The sequence below is a fragment of the Mastomys coucha genome, unplaced genomic scaffold (assembly GCF_008632895.1).
Source record: "Mastomys coucha isolate ucsf_1 unplaced genomic scaffold, UCSF_Mcou_1 pScaffold3, whole genome shotgun sequence".
Taxonomy (NCBI): Eukaryota; Metazoa; Chordata; class Mammalia; order Rodentia; family Muridae; genus Mastomys; species Mastomys coucha.
In genome coordinates this window covers 7,980,547-7,996,066 of record NW_022196909.1, presented here as the reverse complement: position 1 = coordinate 7,996,066, position 15,520 = coordinate 7,980,547, and the positions used below count along the sequence as shown (strand labels likewise).

Below are 15,520 nucleotides of genomic sequence, written 5' to 3'. Positions count from 1 at the left end.
CTCTGAACCCACAGTCAGGCCTCCAGTGGGACATGCTCTCTGAACCCACAGTCAGGCAGGCCTCCAGTGGGGCATGCTCTCTGAACCCACAGTCAGGCGGGCCTCTAGTGGGGCATGCTCTCTGAACCCACAGTCAGGCAGGCCTCTAGTGGGGCATGCTCTCTGAACCCACAGTCAGTCAGGCCTCTAGTGGGGCATGCTCTCTGAACCCACAGTCAGTCAGGCCTCCAGTGGGGCATGCTCTCTGAACCCACAGTCAGACCTCCAGTGGGGCATGCTCTCTGTGGCTGAATGGGAATACTTCAGAAAAACCAAGTCTGGGCCTGTTTACAATCTTGTTAACGTTCTGTCTTTTGACACAATCTAGAATTCTTTCTCTTAGACTGACAGAGCAGCACATTAACAGAACAGAGAGCCTACTGTTAGGACTTCCTCCCCTATACAATAATGCTCTTGACATAATATCAAAATAACCATAATAAAACATTTGAGGGCAATCAATCCATTATCACTTTAAGCTGTAAAATACAATAAAATAAATACAACTAAAGACTAATTCTTATTATTTGTAAAATTATGTTACACACAAACACTATTTTTTGTTTTACAAGAGGAGGACTATTGGCATGGATACAGAGTCTGCAGCCAAGTGTAAAACTTGAGCTCCGACCCCAACCCCACATGGTAGAGAAAGAGAACCTATTCTACAGGTTCTTCTCTGACAGACACAGACACCATGTAAAAAATAAGAACTATTTTAATTGTCCTTAATGCTTCTAAAAGTTCAACATAAAAGCAGATATTTCCGATTCCTGTTCTGTGTGTGTGCACTACGTGTCTATGTATGCATGCCTGTGTGTATGTGTTTGTGAGAATATGGGAAGGCGTGTATTGTAGCTCATGTGGCAGTCAGAGGACAACAGGGTCTCTTCTTTTTGCATGTGTGAGCCAGGCTAGCTGGCTCTCGGGCTTCTGGAGGCTTCTCTTTCTCCCTTCCATGTTCCTGTAGGCCTATGAGTTTATTCGTTTGTACTATGCATCCAAGTTTTACATGGGTTCCCAGGATTTGAACTTAGGTCCTCACACTTGTGTGGTGAGTGATTTTACCCACTGAGCTATCTCCCCAACCTAGCTGCTTTGCTTTTAAGAAAAATCTGGGAGGGCACAGAGTGAATTCAAGACATTTGTTGTGAGCAAATGAAAACCACCTTTGGAATACAATACATTTTTAAAAATTAGATAGGGCTAGGAACGTAGCTTAGTTGGTAGAGTGCTTGTTCAGCTGTAATCCCAGCACTTGGGATGTGGAGGCAGGAGGATCATAAGTTCAAAGACATCCTTGGCCATATAGCAAGTTCTGGCCCCCTACCCTCACCCCTGAAACAGAAAGCAGGATAAGAAATCTTTATTGGAAGAATCCAAAGTAGACTACTTGCCAAGTGAATCCATGATATATCAGTTTTATTGTACACATTAAGTCAAACCTTACTGGACACTGGTAGCTTCTTACTGTGGTTATTTCACACACACACTGATGGTAGTGTGTAACAGTATACTCATCAGAAGAGACACTTCACTAATCTGTTCCTGTATGTGTCTAAGTTCGAACATTGTATAATAAATCCCAGAAGAGAAAAATGTTCCTCTTGAAACAAATGTAACTATTCATCTAAAACAATGACCCCTTTAGCCGAACTTCGTAAGTCTGACCAAACTATGTATATGTTAAAATTCACTGGGAACAAGTACAAAGCTGATGCTCTTGCCCCCTTTTTAATTAGCACATTATCTAAACAACATGAATTTAGGGTTTCAAGTATTTATTATTCATTTTGTAACTCAGACACATTACACAATAGTCATGACTTCAGGATAGCAAAGGATGTAATTTCCAAATAGATTATTTGACAAATGATCTTGAAACAACTGGTAGTCACTCAGAAAAAAACGAAGTTGAATTATATTTTAATCCACAATAAATCAGAGTTAAACATGAAACAAAACAAAACAAAACAAAAAACAGTCCTACCAAATGCTTGTGGAATGAAATATATCCAATAACACTACAAAACCCGGAAGTCAAAATTAAAGACTGATAAATCTGGTAACAAAACAGACTTGCATGAGGGGAAGGTACAAAGTCAAAGATGAACAGAAAATGTGAAAGACTGCGAAGGCTCAGTCAGAGACAGTTCCAAGCGAAGGAAGTGAGAACGACAGAAACCATGTTCAAGTCTCCCAAGGCAGCGGCAATGACAACAACAGCAACGCGCTCCACTAACTACAAAGATCACAAGTGGGAACCTACAGACAGACTCACATTTTGTACTCACATGTAAAGGGAAATCACTGCAATATTGTTTCTGATAAACAACCTAAGTGCTAATCAATAGAGGACTGTTTGAAAGGTTCAACACGAGCAACAAAGCTGCGGTCCTGCAGAAGAACAAAACAGAACGGATGTTGGGGTGGGGGTGTAGAGAAAGGAAGTAAAGACACAATGTGTGTGTATGTGTGTATGCTACTGCTTGAAACATCTGGGTAGTATTTCTTTAAATGATACCAAATTGACATCCATATGACCTTCAAAACAAACAGGTTGAATTATATTATTCTGGTCTTGATTCTATACTAAATATATTATATGCCAAATTGTTATAAAATAATAATTTTACAATCCCTATAAAGTAGCCATGAATGTGTCATAAAATAGAATCTGCAGAGCATGGAGACATGTGTCTTTAATCCCTGTACTCCATGAGTTCAAGGATAGCCTGGAACTCATAGTGAGTTCCAGGTCAGCCATATTAAAGCTGAATAAGAAGAACCAGTGTTTAAAACCAACCAACTAACCAACCAACCAACCTATCAACCAAGAGGTTAGAGAGAGGGGTTGGGGGCAGTGGTGAGAGCACCTGGGCTGCTGAAGGACGCAGCTCACTCCCCAGCACTCTCGCAGCCCACAGCTGTCTGTAGCCACATTTAGTGGCCATGCTGACCCACTTTTTACTTTCCTCCTAAATCTTCAATGGCCAGGGAAAAGATTAAATATATTTTCCTCAAGAGTAAAATATTTAAACATGTTAAGAAAAAGCAAGACAAAAAAGAAAAATCATAAAAATAGGAGGAGGACAAGTGTCCCTTGGGTGGGTTAGATGCCCAAGGCACAGTACTTGTTAGCAGTTATATTGATTCCTTGATAAAGATCTAACAGAGCCAGGGAAAGAACAAGAAAATAGGACAGAACAGTAAAGGGGTCTCTGACACCCGGGGCAGACACTTCGTTATTTATGCATGTCTTGTTCCAGGTCAAACAATTTCCTTCAGTTCACATGTCATTACCAGACAGTTCCCAGAGAACCAGAGAGACTGAGGTGATGCATCTCAGAAAAGCAGACAGAGAGATAGTGAGAGAAGAGATGGAAAGGTCAAAGGTGCAAGAGCAGGAAGGAGGCAGACTTAAAAGTCATGTGCTTCAAGAAATGTTGATCAAGACTGACATAATGAGAAACATGGTTACTTCTATTCTAGAATCAAGTGGATTACTCTCCTTATGTAAAGGCTAGGCTTAAAAGATGATAGACACCCCCCCCAATAGATTAGGGACATGACAGATATAAGGGCCATGAACTTTCCTACTTAATTTTATGCCAGTCAGAAAACACAGGGCTAGTCATCTGGGGTGTCCTGATGAGCTCTGAGACTGTATCCCAATCTACCTCAGCCCAGGTACAGACAGGACAGCGAGTGGCCCTACCCAGTCTCCCAGCCTCCCAGACTGACCTCTGAGAAAGTCACCAGGTGACGGTTTTCTTACAGGACCTGTTCTTACTCAAGCTTGCATAAAGGCTCCTCACCTTGGAAGAGTCCCAAAGTATAGCTAGCACACACTAGAATGATGGCCAACTCAGTGGAGAGAGCAGTCCCTGCATGTGCAGGCCTATGGCTGACCCCAAGCATGACCAAGTACTTCTATGCATCATCTTCTGAGACAAAAGAACAGAGCAGATAAGAAGGTAATTCCCATCAGAGCATTTAAACTCTCAACTGGGCAGGTCTAATGTGCAAGTAATGTGAAAAGATGAGGGAGATACAGCAGCACAGTACCACACTTACCTCATGATATGCAACAGAAGAGTTTACAAAGCTCTTGAGGGTGTGCATGTACGCGCGCGCGCACGCGCGCACACACACACACACACACCCCAGAAAGGTCTGAGAATCAAACTCTTTTTAGTTGTCTGCTTATTCCTTAACTGATATAAAGAGGCAAATATGCATACATATATAGAACTAATAATGGTAATAAAAATTAAGAGCAGCAATAGCAGCCGACATAGCATGCTAGGAACCAAGTATTGTTTTAAGTCCTAGTATCTACAAACAAGGAACATGTAATTTATAATACTGAAACCTACAGAATGTATATGTCCTTTATAAGCTTTATGAAAAAAGAAGCCATGGGCTGGAGTGATGGCTCAGCGGTTAAGAACACTGACTGCTCTTCCAGAGGTCCTGAGTTTAATTCCCAGCAACCACATGGTGGCTCACAACCATCTATAATGGGATCTGACGCCCTCTTCTGGAGATTCTGAAGACAGCTACAATGTACTCATATATAATAAATACATCTTTAAAAAAAGAAAAAGAATGAAAAAGAAGCCAATGCTCCTTTAGTGCTTTATCAGTGTGAGAGCCCAAGTCAAACTGAATGCATTTCCTAACTTCCTATGTAGGTTACTTCAACTATGTTTCCTTCTGTAGTTGTGAGAATTCAGTTAGACTCTGAGCAAATCATACAATCCAGATTCTAGGAGGCAGACCTGCCAAGAATAAATGGCCTTGTGGAACTCAGATGCAGAGGCTAATCTGCATAAACCTCACAGGGTCTCCCTGAAGGCGTGGCTGGAAGAGCTAACCTGAGAACTAGGACTTCACACCCCTCAACAACACTAACACCAACATCTGAAAGCAATGATCACACCCAGCACCGTTTCCCCACAAGTGTGCAACACTACTGACCCATCTTCAGAAGATGGGCATTCTCAGTGCGCTGACAGCGCACAGAGACAGTCTGCACTGCACGGTGATGTGAACAGTGCTTGTGGACCCAGAGCCCTGTCTCATCACACGCTTTGCTTATGGACCAACCTTCATCAGTCTCCCTAAGAAAGAATGACTGGCTACAAATTAAAACTAAAGATTTTCTATGAGGTATCAATATACCTACTTGAAAAATTAGGTGAAAATAAGTAAACCATTTGAAGCATTTTTTTCTTTGTCCACTTGATGCATTAAAAAAAAGCCCATCTAGATATTTAAGAATATAACTTATAACACTGATGACAATCTTGTGGTTTTTTGTTGTTTTTTTTTTTTTAAAGTAACTCAAGTAGAAAGTGCACTTCAACAAGGCAAAGAAAGCACAAAGTTTTATAAAAGTGAAAGTACTAATGGCACTGTCCCCTTCTCGGACAGTCCTTGCTAGCATCATGCGGCTGTTTTAACATTCAAAGTTATTTCAGAAGAATTGAGGAGCTAGAAGTGTTGTTTATATTTAGATTCTTGAACTACAGCAAAAATGTACTAAATTTCTTCTGTCATTAACACTGCTATTCTATTTAAAAACATGGGAAGTTAGGTGCCTCTTTGTGTGTGTGTGTGTGTGTGTTCCATAAGCCATGGTTTAGAAAAAGAAAAACTTCCTGACTTCAAAGTCCTACAACTGGGTTGGAGCTGTGGTTCGGTGGTACAGAACTACCTAGCATGCCTAGGGCCCTGAGTGAGATGGTAAAGAGGAAGGTAAGGAGGGGAAGGAGGAGGAGAACAATTTTTGGAAGCTTGCTACTTTAGAGAACTGTGCCAATGCTTCCTTTGTAAAGTGACTTCTTTTCCCATGATCCACCACTCCCTAGTTTATTTTACATGCTAAGTGTATTAAAGTGAAATACAGTTATGCAAAGCTTTCTAGTTTGTTGAATACAATTTCACTAGTGTACAAGCTACTGTGGATCACTGGAAATTCTAAGTCTGAGCTGAGGATATTGCACAAAAATGCTGTCAGAAATAAGAGCTGTTCAGGCATGACCACTAGGGTTCGTTTCTAAGAATGGGAGCAGAAAGATCTAGGATGGCCTGCATACACAAACCATAAATGCTAACTCAACACTTCCACGATCTCTCTTTTTTTAAGGTTCCAGAAGCAACGCTTTACGGTTTATTTATTGACACTGAGTATAGAACCCAGAGTCTTTCACATAGCAGTCTACTACTGAGCTTTAAAAATTATTTCTGAAGGTTGTTTTTGGTATGTGTAAATAATCAGCATGCAATGTATCCATGAATGCTAAATCTAGAATCCCTTCATGGAATCATTTCATTTCATTACATTTTCATGACTATTCGTAGTGTACGGATTCATAGACTTTTAAAAAACTGACCTGTGTCATTTTAATGGGCAAAGCAACAAGGAGATTATTCTCATTTAGACTTCTTGAACTAAGACAAACAAACATTCTGATTTCAATTCCAATTTCAGTATCGACTCTCATCCCTTTAGATTCAAAGCCTTTGAATGTTCAACTTTTAGCGAAGGCTATTTTAGCAATTTTAAAACATCATCCTATTTGCACCACTTAAAACACACACACACCACACCACACCTCAATTAAATAGTTCTGCAGGCACAGCAGGGATGGCTTAATAAACAAGGGCTAGGCGGCACAGGGCTAGGCGGCGTTTTGGGGGCTTGTTTTTTGTTTTTGTTTTTTTATTCCAGGCAGTATCATTTAAACGACTCAAATGTGTCTGATTCTAAATGCACGTTGGCGAGGGAAGGGTGACTGAACAGTCTGCTTTGACCGAGCGCCAGAGGGAAAATCCAGTCTGTTGGACCTGAGCTTGCAGCGGCAGGCACAGCAGTCCTTCTGCCCGACATCTCCCCGTAGGTGATCGGGTGGTGCAGTCCTTTCGCCCAGGCCGCGCCGCCCTCGGGGGCGTTTGAGAAGCTACCGGTGCGAGCTAGTGTCCGCGGCGCTCAGCCCCACCGCCCTCAGCCCTCGCCCGCCCCGTACCTCGTGCTGGCCGCGGTCCCCGCCGCACTGGTGGCAGCTCAGCAGCTCGGAGACGGCCAGCGAGGCTGTGTACGCCTCGTTCGCCGCGGCGGCCAGGCGCATGTCGGGGGGACTGCTGCGGCCGTGGTCGGTCTGCAGCGCTTCAGTCGGCGCACGGCGGGGGCGGGGCAGGCGGCGCTGACAAACAAGCCGCGAGGCCCCGCCCCGCGCCTGTCACTCCACTGCCGGCCGGGCACGCCCGCCAATCCGGCCCGCGGGGACTCGTAGCCCCACCCCTTGGCGCTGGGGTTGGAGAGCGTGCGGACCCGGCCAGCAAAAACAAGCTTGAAGGCCAAGCGCCCAGTGTGGAGCTGACACTCAGTTTGGGAACAGGCTCGCTGGGTGGGACCCTGGCTGGAAGATGCAATGTGCATCCCGGGACTTAGGGAAAGGCAACCTAATTCCCAACTCCCGGGCTAGGGCCGGGCATTTACCCACAGGCAGTCAGAAACGTCACCTAGCCGGGCCCTGACATCACCAGGAAAAATCCAGTTTTCCTTATATTGTACAAACGACCGAGCCTTTTTCCTTGTTGATACCCAAATGAGGCAGAGTGGGCTGCAGAAGCAGGAGACCATGGCCTATATGCAATGTAAAATTTATTCTTGGCAAGCGATGTAGAAACTATAAATATTTTCCTTGGCAGCAAGTCTCCCAACTGTCCTTCCTCAACAACTACATTCGATAGCATTACAACATCTAATATTCCCTCACAGATACCTGCGTTACAAATAAACCCTCTGTGAAATCTAACAAGGAACTTGGAAAAACAGAGCTTAAGACATAAATCGGTGACACTTTTAGATCCAGAATCTAAATCTTGTGTCAATACTATTTCCTTCCTTTGGTAGCTTTATTGATTTCTTAAGAGAAAAAAAAACTTGTTAAATTAGATCTCTTTTTTCTATGCTTCAGTTTCCAAAAGCTTACATGTTCAGGTTAAGAAAAGAAAAAGTTGGAACACACTCAAAAAAGGAAATAAATGGGGCTTAATTGACTAAACACTAACACAACTAGGGCTTCAAGAAGAAAAAAAGTTTCAGTCTTGGGAGGTGAGGTTACAGTGTGTCAAACAAGACTGTTACACTTTCAGCTCTTGAACCTTCATATTTTGAAAGTCACAGGTTAAAAATCGTTACTCTTTCTTTTTCTCCTGCAGGTAAGATCAATTGTTGCAACTTCTTATAGCCCTCCTCACAAATCTTCGCTTTCTTTTTTAACGAAGAGAAGCAGTTAATAAAAAAGAGGTCTAAGCTCTCTTTTGCTGAAGAGCCACCAAAAAAAAAAAAAAAAAATGGTACCATCAAATCTCTACTTAACCATAAACAAACAATACAGATCCATTAAGCTACCCCCTCTTGAATGACCTGGCAGAAAATGAGTAACTTAGAGAAATGAATTTAATTAATATGTGGGGTTGAAATTTATAAAAGCAAGTTTAAAAATGAGTGAAGCAAGCTGGGTGGTGATGGCACATGCCTTTAATCCCAGCACTTGGGAGGCAGAGGCAGGTGGATTTCTGAATTCGAGGCCAGCCTGGTCTACAGAGTGAGTTCCAGGACAGCCAGGGCTATACAGAGAAACCCTGTCTCAAAAAACAAACAAATAAACAAAAAAAGAGTGAAGCAGATGAAAAATGATGACTGTGGAATTGTTGAGTGACAGTTTTATTTTCTGAAGTTATAGTTTAGTTTATCTAGCAGGGTATGCCATGTTTATGAAATTATTAAAATTGTTCTCCATTACAAAAACAGTGCTTACTTTTCTATTTACAAGACACAAAGGGAAAACATGAATTCAGCTCATTCTAAGATGGTTTAAAATAATAAAGTGTCACATTAAAGCGGTCTATTGTATGTGTTATGTGTAATATTTAGAGCTTGGTAAGTATTTATTGAAAAACACAGCTCAGCTGAAAACAGCCATCTCCTGTAACCAGGCAAGACCTCCAATCTGGGACTTGGTCACCAACCCAGCCACCAGACTTTCACTTGTCCTGCCTATAAGGTATGCAAGGGCAAAGTCAACAGAAACCAAGGGAATGGCCAACCAATGACTGACCCAGGTTGAGACCCGTGCCATGAGAGAGAGCGTAGCCCTGGCACTATTATAATATATATACAGGTGTGTATTTGTGTGTGTGTATATATATATGTGTATATATATATATTTATATATTATGTATATGTATCTATATATATATACACAAATATAATATGTATAGATACAAATATAATCTGTTTTTTTGCAGACAGGAGCTAGCATAGTTGCCATCTGAGAGGCTTCATCCAGTAACTGAGGGAAACAGATACAGAGACCTACGACAATCATTAGGTGGAGCTTGGGGAATCCTATGGAGGAAGGATTGAAGAACCTACAGAATCAACTCACCAGGGCCCATAGGACTCTGCACATATGTAATGGCTGTGTAGCTCAGTCCTCATGTGGAACTCCTGAAGCAGGAGCAGGGCTGTCTCTCACTCTGTGCCTGCCTTTGGGTCCCTGTGCCCTACCTGGGCTGCCTTGTCTGGCCTCAGTAGAGGAAGATGTGCCTAGTCTTAGTGGCACTTGACATGCCAAGGCTGGCTGGCGTCCACAGAAGGCCTCCCCTTTTCTGAGGAGAAAGGGAAGAGGGGTGGATGTGGGGTAGTGAGAAGGAGGGGCTGGAAGAGGAGGAGGGAGGGAAGACTGCAACTGGGATGTAGAATAAATAAATTAATCAGTTGATTAATTAATTAATTAATTACAAGTTAAGATATACCAAACTAAATTAGGAAAAACAAAGCAATTTTTTGGGGGATAGTTCCAATTATTTAATGCTGTCTTGCAAGAAATGAAAGATAATTTAACTTACATTCTAATTCAATAGTTTACTGAGAACCTTCAAGCTATTAAATATCCAAGATTGCTTTATGGTCTCTATAAAGACTGACCTAAATACTTCCAAGAGTACTAACTTCTGCTCTCTTGTATAGACAGTACTATGAATTAGTCACTTCACTGTCCATTAAGAAACATTAAAAAGCACTGCCCCAAATAAATCTACAGTGACCATGAATTCCAACAAATGTATTGATTGTCCTGGAAATACCATGTGGCTTTCACTTCTGGGGATGTTTCTCCTCCAAATCATTTACTAGACAGTTTGTGTTTACCTAAGACATTTATTTCTTGGGTAGGGCAGGAAGGTGTCCAGTGTTGAACACACTGAGCATGCCATAGATACCAAAGGAAAGGGCGAGCATCTGAGCATGGCGGGCCTGGGAAGGGCTGTAATTCCCATGCTTTCTGAGAGTTATCAGCACAGCACAGGCCAGGAGCTATTTTATAAAGTCTGCTATTTGAACATTTCACTTCAACATTTTGTTCCTTTTAGGAAGAATCCTGGCATCTGATCAAAGAGGCAATAGAATTTTCTTTTCCTCTAAAACTGTTTTGGCCAAATCACAAGCTCTGTCAAAGTGAGATTCATTTTCTCTGTGTATGTCCCTAGCAGAATGCCTATACCTTCATCTCTTCAAGGAGAGCTGATACTCATGCAAAGCAGAGCAACAGCGAATGACCTGGTGTGGGCTCTGACATGGCTATTCAGAGTCCAGGCATGGAGTGTGAGCAACAGCGAATGACCTGGTGTGGGCTCTGACATGGCTATTCAGAGTCCAGGCATGGAGTGATCTGTCAAAATCAACTTTCTGGAGGAAGAACACCTCAGATGGAGCTGCAAGGATCGGCAGAGACTGTTGGGGACGATTCTGTTTCTGAGGGAAGCAGCCCTCAGCAGAGTCTAGCAGATACAAAGGGCTGGACACAGCAGTCTTTCAAGGGAAGTCAAATGAAGGAAATGCTCTGGGTCTGGAGGGAGAGGAGACAACTAGGAGCAAATGATTAAGGTTTAGTTACTGTATTCAACTTTCAATAAGGAATCTAAGTTTCATTACAAAGGGTACTGTGGAGTTATTGAAAGGTTTAAACAAAAGAGTAACATTCTATCTGCATTTAGCTGGGGTTTAGAAAAATCTACTGAATGAGGCAAAATGGGGAGCAGAGAGATGTCAGAGAGGTGGCTGGGGCAGCCCTGACACAGTAAGAGGGTGGTGTGGAGAGCGAGGTGAAGGAAGACCAGTGTCAGAGTTTTCCTCTGTCCAAGGCAGGTTTCTGTCCAGGGAGGTAGAAACGTGTTCCTTGAAGGAAGCTCTGCACTCTGCGTCTTGAAATCTCGAAGATAGTTCTCAAGTTATTTGCTCTGCTGGCCAAGAGTCTTTACTGAACTCATTAGATCTTTAAAATGTATAATCAATTCATATGACGGAATAGGCATAGTCTAGTAGAAAGAACAGTTATTAATATAATTCAGGGGAGATTCTGGGAGCAGACAGTCTAGCAAATGACTGGCAGTGGCCGTGCTTTCCCAAGCTGCTAACCAAAGTCACAGTACAGATGCACAGTCATTCACCAGGCTCCGACTTGTGTTCAGTAACTGGTAAGAATATAGCAGTGTGTTGTGTTCAGCCTTTAAACCAAGAGTGGGATCTGTCAGATTTATGTAGTGCAAAAATTCCCAGTTGTCAATTAAAATATTTCATGTAGAATAAGCTGGTTTATAAGGTTACTTCTGCTTACTAATTTTGTCAAAAATATTCTCCTCCAGCTTGTATCTTCCTGTTTTTAAATATAGAGCTGCTCTGCTAACAAAGCACTTTTTTTCTTTTCTTCCTCGTGTTTTGGGTACATTACCATCCTTTCATTATCAAATCAATTTTAATTATTCTTACTTGCTCTGTGCTTTTACACTTCTTCAGCTGAATTTTCATAATTATATTACCTTAAAGCAGCAAGACTGAGGACCAGTCTTTGTTTTTCTCTTTTATTTAAGGTTTCTTCTTTTACAAATGTCAAATGTTTCAAATCCCTGCACAAAGGAGTTTAAAAATATAGGCCATTACCCATACTTGTAAAGAAATAGTATTCTAAAAAGCCTTAATGGTTTTAAATTAAAAAGTCATTTTCATCCTTAAAAATCCAGTGTGGTACAATAGATGCTCCAGTTTGCCAGGCCGATGATAAAGAGAGCAGTAACTTCTCAAGTTCTATGTGTCAGACAGTAAGCATGTGTGTGCATAAGGCAGCCTCCATTATCCTATTGTTCACACTTGTGAACCAGAAACTCAATGAACCATGACTGATTTGTTCCAGGTCATAAAAGTAAAATGCAATATGGAATTAGAACCCACGTCTTCCGGATTTACAAACAAACACTACAAAGCAGCAGTCATGATATGAAGCTGTGTCTCCTAACGAATGCCAAGTTAACATTTTGCTGCTGCAGCTGGTTAAGCTTTTGATTCTAGGGCAAGAAAAGAAATCAGGCAAAAAGAAAACTTACTGCCTCCATTTGACTCACGTGGAGCTCAGGACAGGGAGGGAGGGTGTGGGCGATCTGGGTCTTCATCTCAGAGCCTCTCTCTCCCTGTTACTCCTCCTAGTATTTCTTCTCAGATCTCCAGGACCTCCAGATCATCAGGACTATCTGACTTTGCCCATCAGGCCTACTAACTGCTCTCTGCACAGTACCTGCATTCCTCTCTGGTAAGGGAAAGATCTTGGGGCCTAAGCTAATTCACAGTACTCACTGTGAGTGACAGACACATTATCTAAGTTGTCCCTTAGAGATGCACATCATTAAGCTGTGAGTGTTGAGCTCTGCTGCCTCTCCAGAGCCTTTGTGTGCAACCACCAGCACAGACTCTATGTACATAGACTCTAAAGCAGTGTGTCAATTAAAGTACTGGCTCAGTACAGGGCTTGACAACCAATTCAACATTGTCTTGTTAAAGATCTGAAGACTCGGGGGCTGCGTGCATGCATGCTCAGAGGCTCAGAGGCAGGGCAGCTCATCTTCCTCCAGGACTAGCTGTTTCTAGCCTCTCGCTCCTCTGAGCGAGGCTACAGATAGATACTTACTCTGATTTCTGGACTGCTCACTTTCTTGCACTGGCAAGACAGGATTCCCCAACAGCATGTATAACTCCCTTGTTAAGTCAGGCAGGTACATGCAAGTCAGACACTGCCTGTGTACAGACCATTGTCTGACAAGACTCGTGGAACATTTTGTAAGCCAGCTTGGCTTTAACTATCCAAGGGCCATCTAGGGTGAAGTGATAGGGAGCAGCTCTGTTGAGATGAAGTTAAATGGCACCATTCAGTCAGCAGACAGTCACTTCTCAGCAGCATCAAATTAAAAGGGAATAGATCTGATTGGAAATATGAGGAGGTCCAGAAGAGGTGAGCGTGGGGATAGTTGATCTTTTACAGCCTTGGAAGCTACCAAAGGCTTTGAGCAGACACGCTGATACAAGTCAAAGGCAGCTCAAGACACTAAGCACATGACATAAACAAGTAGAAAAGATGTCTTAGACTATGAATATATAGATATTGTGTAATTTTAAAAATAGCTTTTGGGGCTATTACTTCATTTATATCTAAATCTAAAAACTCACTCCAAAAGAGATTAAAAATGAAATCTATTTATCTTGATGACTTAGTTGGGTTTGGACACGCTAGGCAAGTGTTCTACCACTGAGCCACATCCCAGCCCTCAAACCTAATTACCTTATACTTATTCTGAGCCCACAGACCTGAAGGAACCCCACTCTCAAGTTCCATTTTCTTTACAGAATAAATTCTAGACATGGTTAAAGTGCTTGGGCTAAATGCATATTAATGATCCTTAGCTCAATCATGAGTTCTAAATCATTATTCATGCTACACATAATTTTGATTCTAAAAGACAAAATGGTAAAGATAGCATTTAAAAAATTTAAAGTCAAGTTATCTTTTGTTCTGCCCACTATCCAATGCCTCTCCTGCCCCATGCCTGCTGGTAGGTGGGGAGCAGTGCTTTCTACCTGTTCTGCATGTGTACAGTTCTGAGAATTCCCAGTCAATACTGTAATAATCTTTACTTTAGGCCTTTAAGCTTTAAGACCTCTTTTTCTTCATTTATCTCCCTCTGATGTCTACTGTTTGGGCACAAGGTACAGGGCTACATGTGGTGACCACTTGTATATCCTTATGTCTTAAGTGCCGATTGCCATTCGTTTGCTGAACGTTGAATGTTGCCATGCGCTCTACTCCCCACTCAGCCGTCTGCAGACCATCCCCCTCTTTATCCAAAGGGTGGGGTAAATTCAGGGCTCAGATGGTCAGCAACTGAACATAGTTAGTTTTGTTGGTTACAACCCACTTTCTATTACCTAAAATGTTCTTCTAGAAGAAAGAGATAATACTGTTTTTTTTTATTTATGCTTTTCACATGTCAGTTTTGAACAGAATTCAAGGTCACTTCATTTGTAGTAATAGATCCTAATTTTTGTGTCCTTACTTTTTTTGCAAATTGCAAAGTACCAAAATAAAATTTTATTTAGATGATTACTTTACTATAATTTCACTAATTTTGAAGGTTTTGGTATAGGGTTATGTACAGATGTCAATGCTGGGTACTTTGGCAATTTACAGAAATCTTGAGCTTACATAGCCATATGTAGCCAGATATATTTATAAATATTTACTGAGTGCAGGCTATATACATTTAAACTTTTAAATATCCAATGTAGGATATATGTAGGATATAGGATGTGGAACTCTTACAGAGAGTGGGTGGCTTGGAGCTCTGCAGGGAATATTAAGTGGGGCAGTTACTTAGTTTGTAACTCAGTTCTGGAAGAAAAGGAGGATGGGAGGAAAGAAGAAAGGGGTGGAAGAGGGAAAGGAAAAGGGGGACAAAGCCATAGCCTGTAAGTCCCCCGTCAGCTAGATGCTGTCCTCCGCAGCTCAAAATGAAGAGCAAGTGAACTTCATGATTTATACATTTTTATTTCAGCTTTTAAATTCTACTCTTTTCACTTAATTCCTGATTTTATCAAGGATTCTGTGTTTTTGACAGAGCATGATGGTACACATCTGTAATTCCAGAACTCAGGAGACTGAAGCAAGAGGATTCCAAGTTGGAGGCTAGCCTCTCTGGCCAGTGAGACTCCTTCTAAAAAAACCAGCATCAACTAAACAGAAAAAACAAAAACAAAACAAAAAAAACCCATGCTTTAGAACCCTCAAATTATTATTTCTTGGAACAGATTTTTCACAAAGTCTACAAATGTTTACCAACATTGGGTTAACTGGAGATGCCATATATGGTGTCACTAAGAATTCAGTAGCTAGAAACCATGCTTCTTCTCTGGAATTCATCTCTGCGAGTACCTGTGAGAACATTCTTGCTGATGTCTCAGAGATGGGGTACAGATGGTTACTACCCTAGTCTTTCGAGCTTTTGGTTTTCTTTTCTTTTTTGGGAGGTGGGTGTTAGCAGTCAGGTCTCATCTAGCCCGGGCTGTCTTCAAACCTGTGCTATA

At 41.8% G+C, this 15,520-nt stretch overlaps 1 protein-coding gene across 2 annotated transcripts in view; it reads right to left on the bottom strand.

Annotated features, from left to right (window-relative positions):
• The window catches only part of Sesn1 (sestrin 1), a 108,825-nt gene that overhangs the window by 16,231 nt on the left and 77,074 nt on the right, over positions 1–15,520 (bottom strand). The window contains exon 1 of one of the 2 annotated variants that reach the window (XM_031348262.1): positions 7,074–7,262. The exons of the other annotated variant lie outside the window; for it this stretch is intronic. Coding sequence (XP_031204122.1) covers positions 7,074–7,175 — 102 coding nt within the window. The 5' untranslated portion in view covers positions 7,176–7,262. Of the gene's footprint in view, positions 1–7,073; positions 7,263–15,520 lie in introns of those variants that run through there. 2 annotated transcript variants of the gene reach the window in all.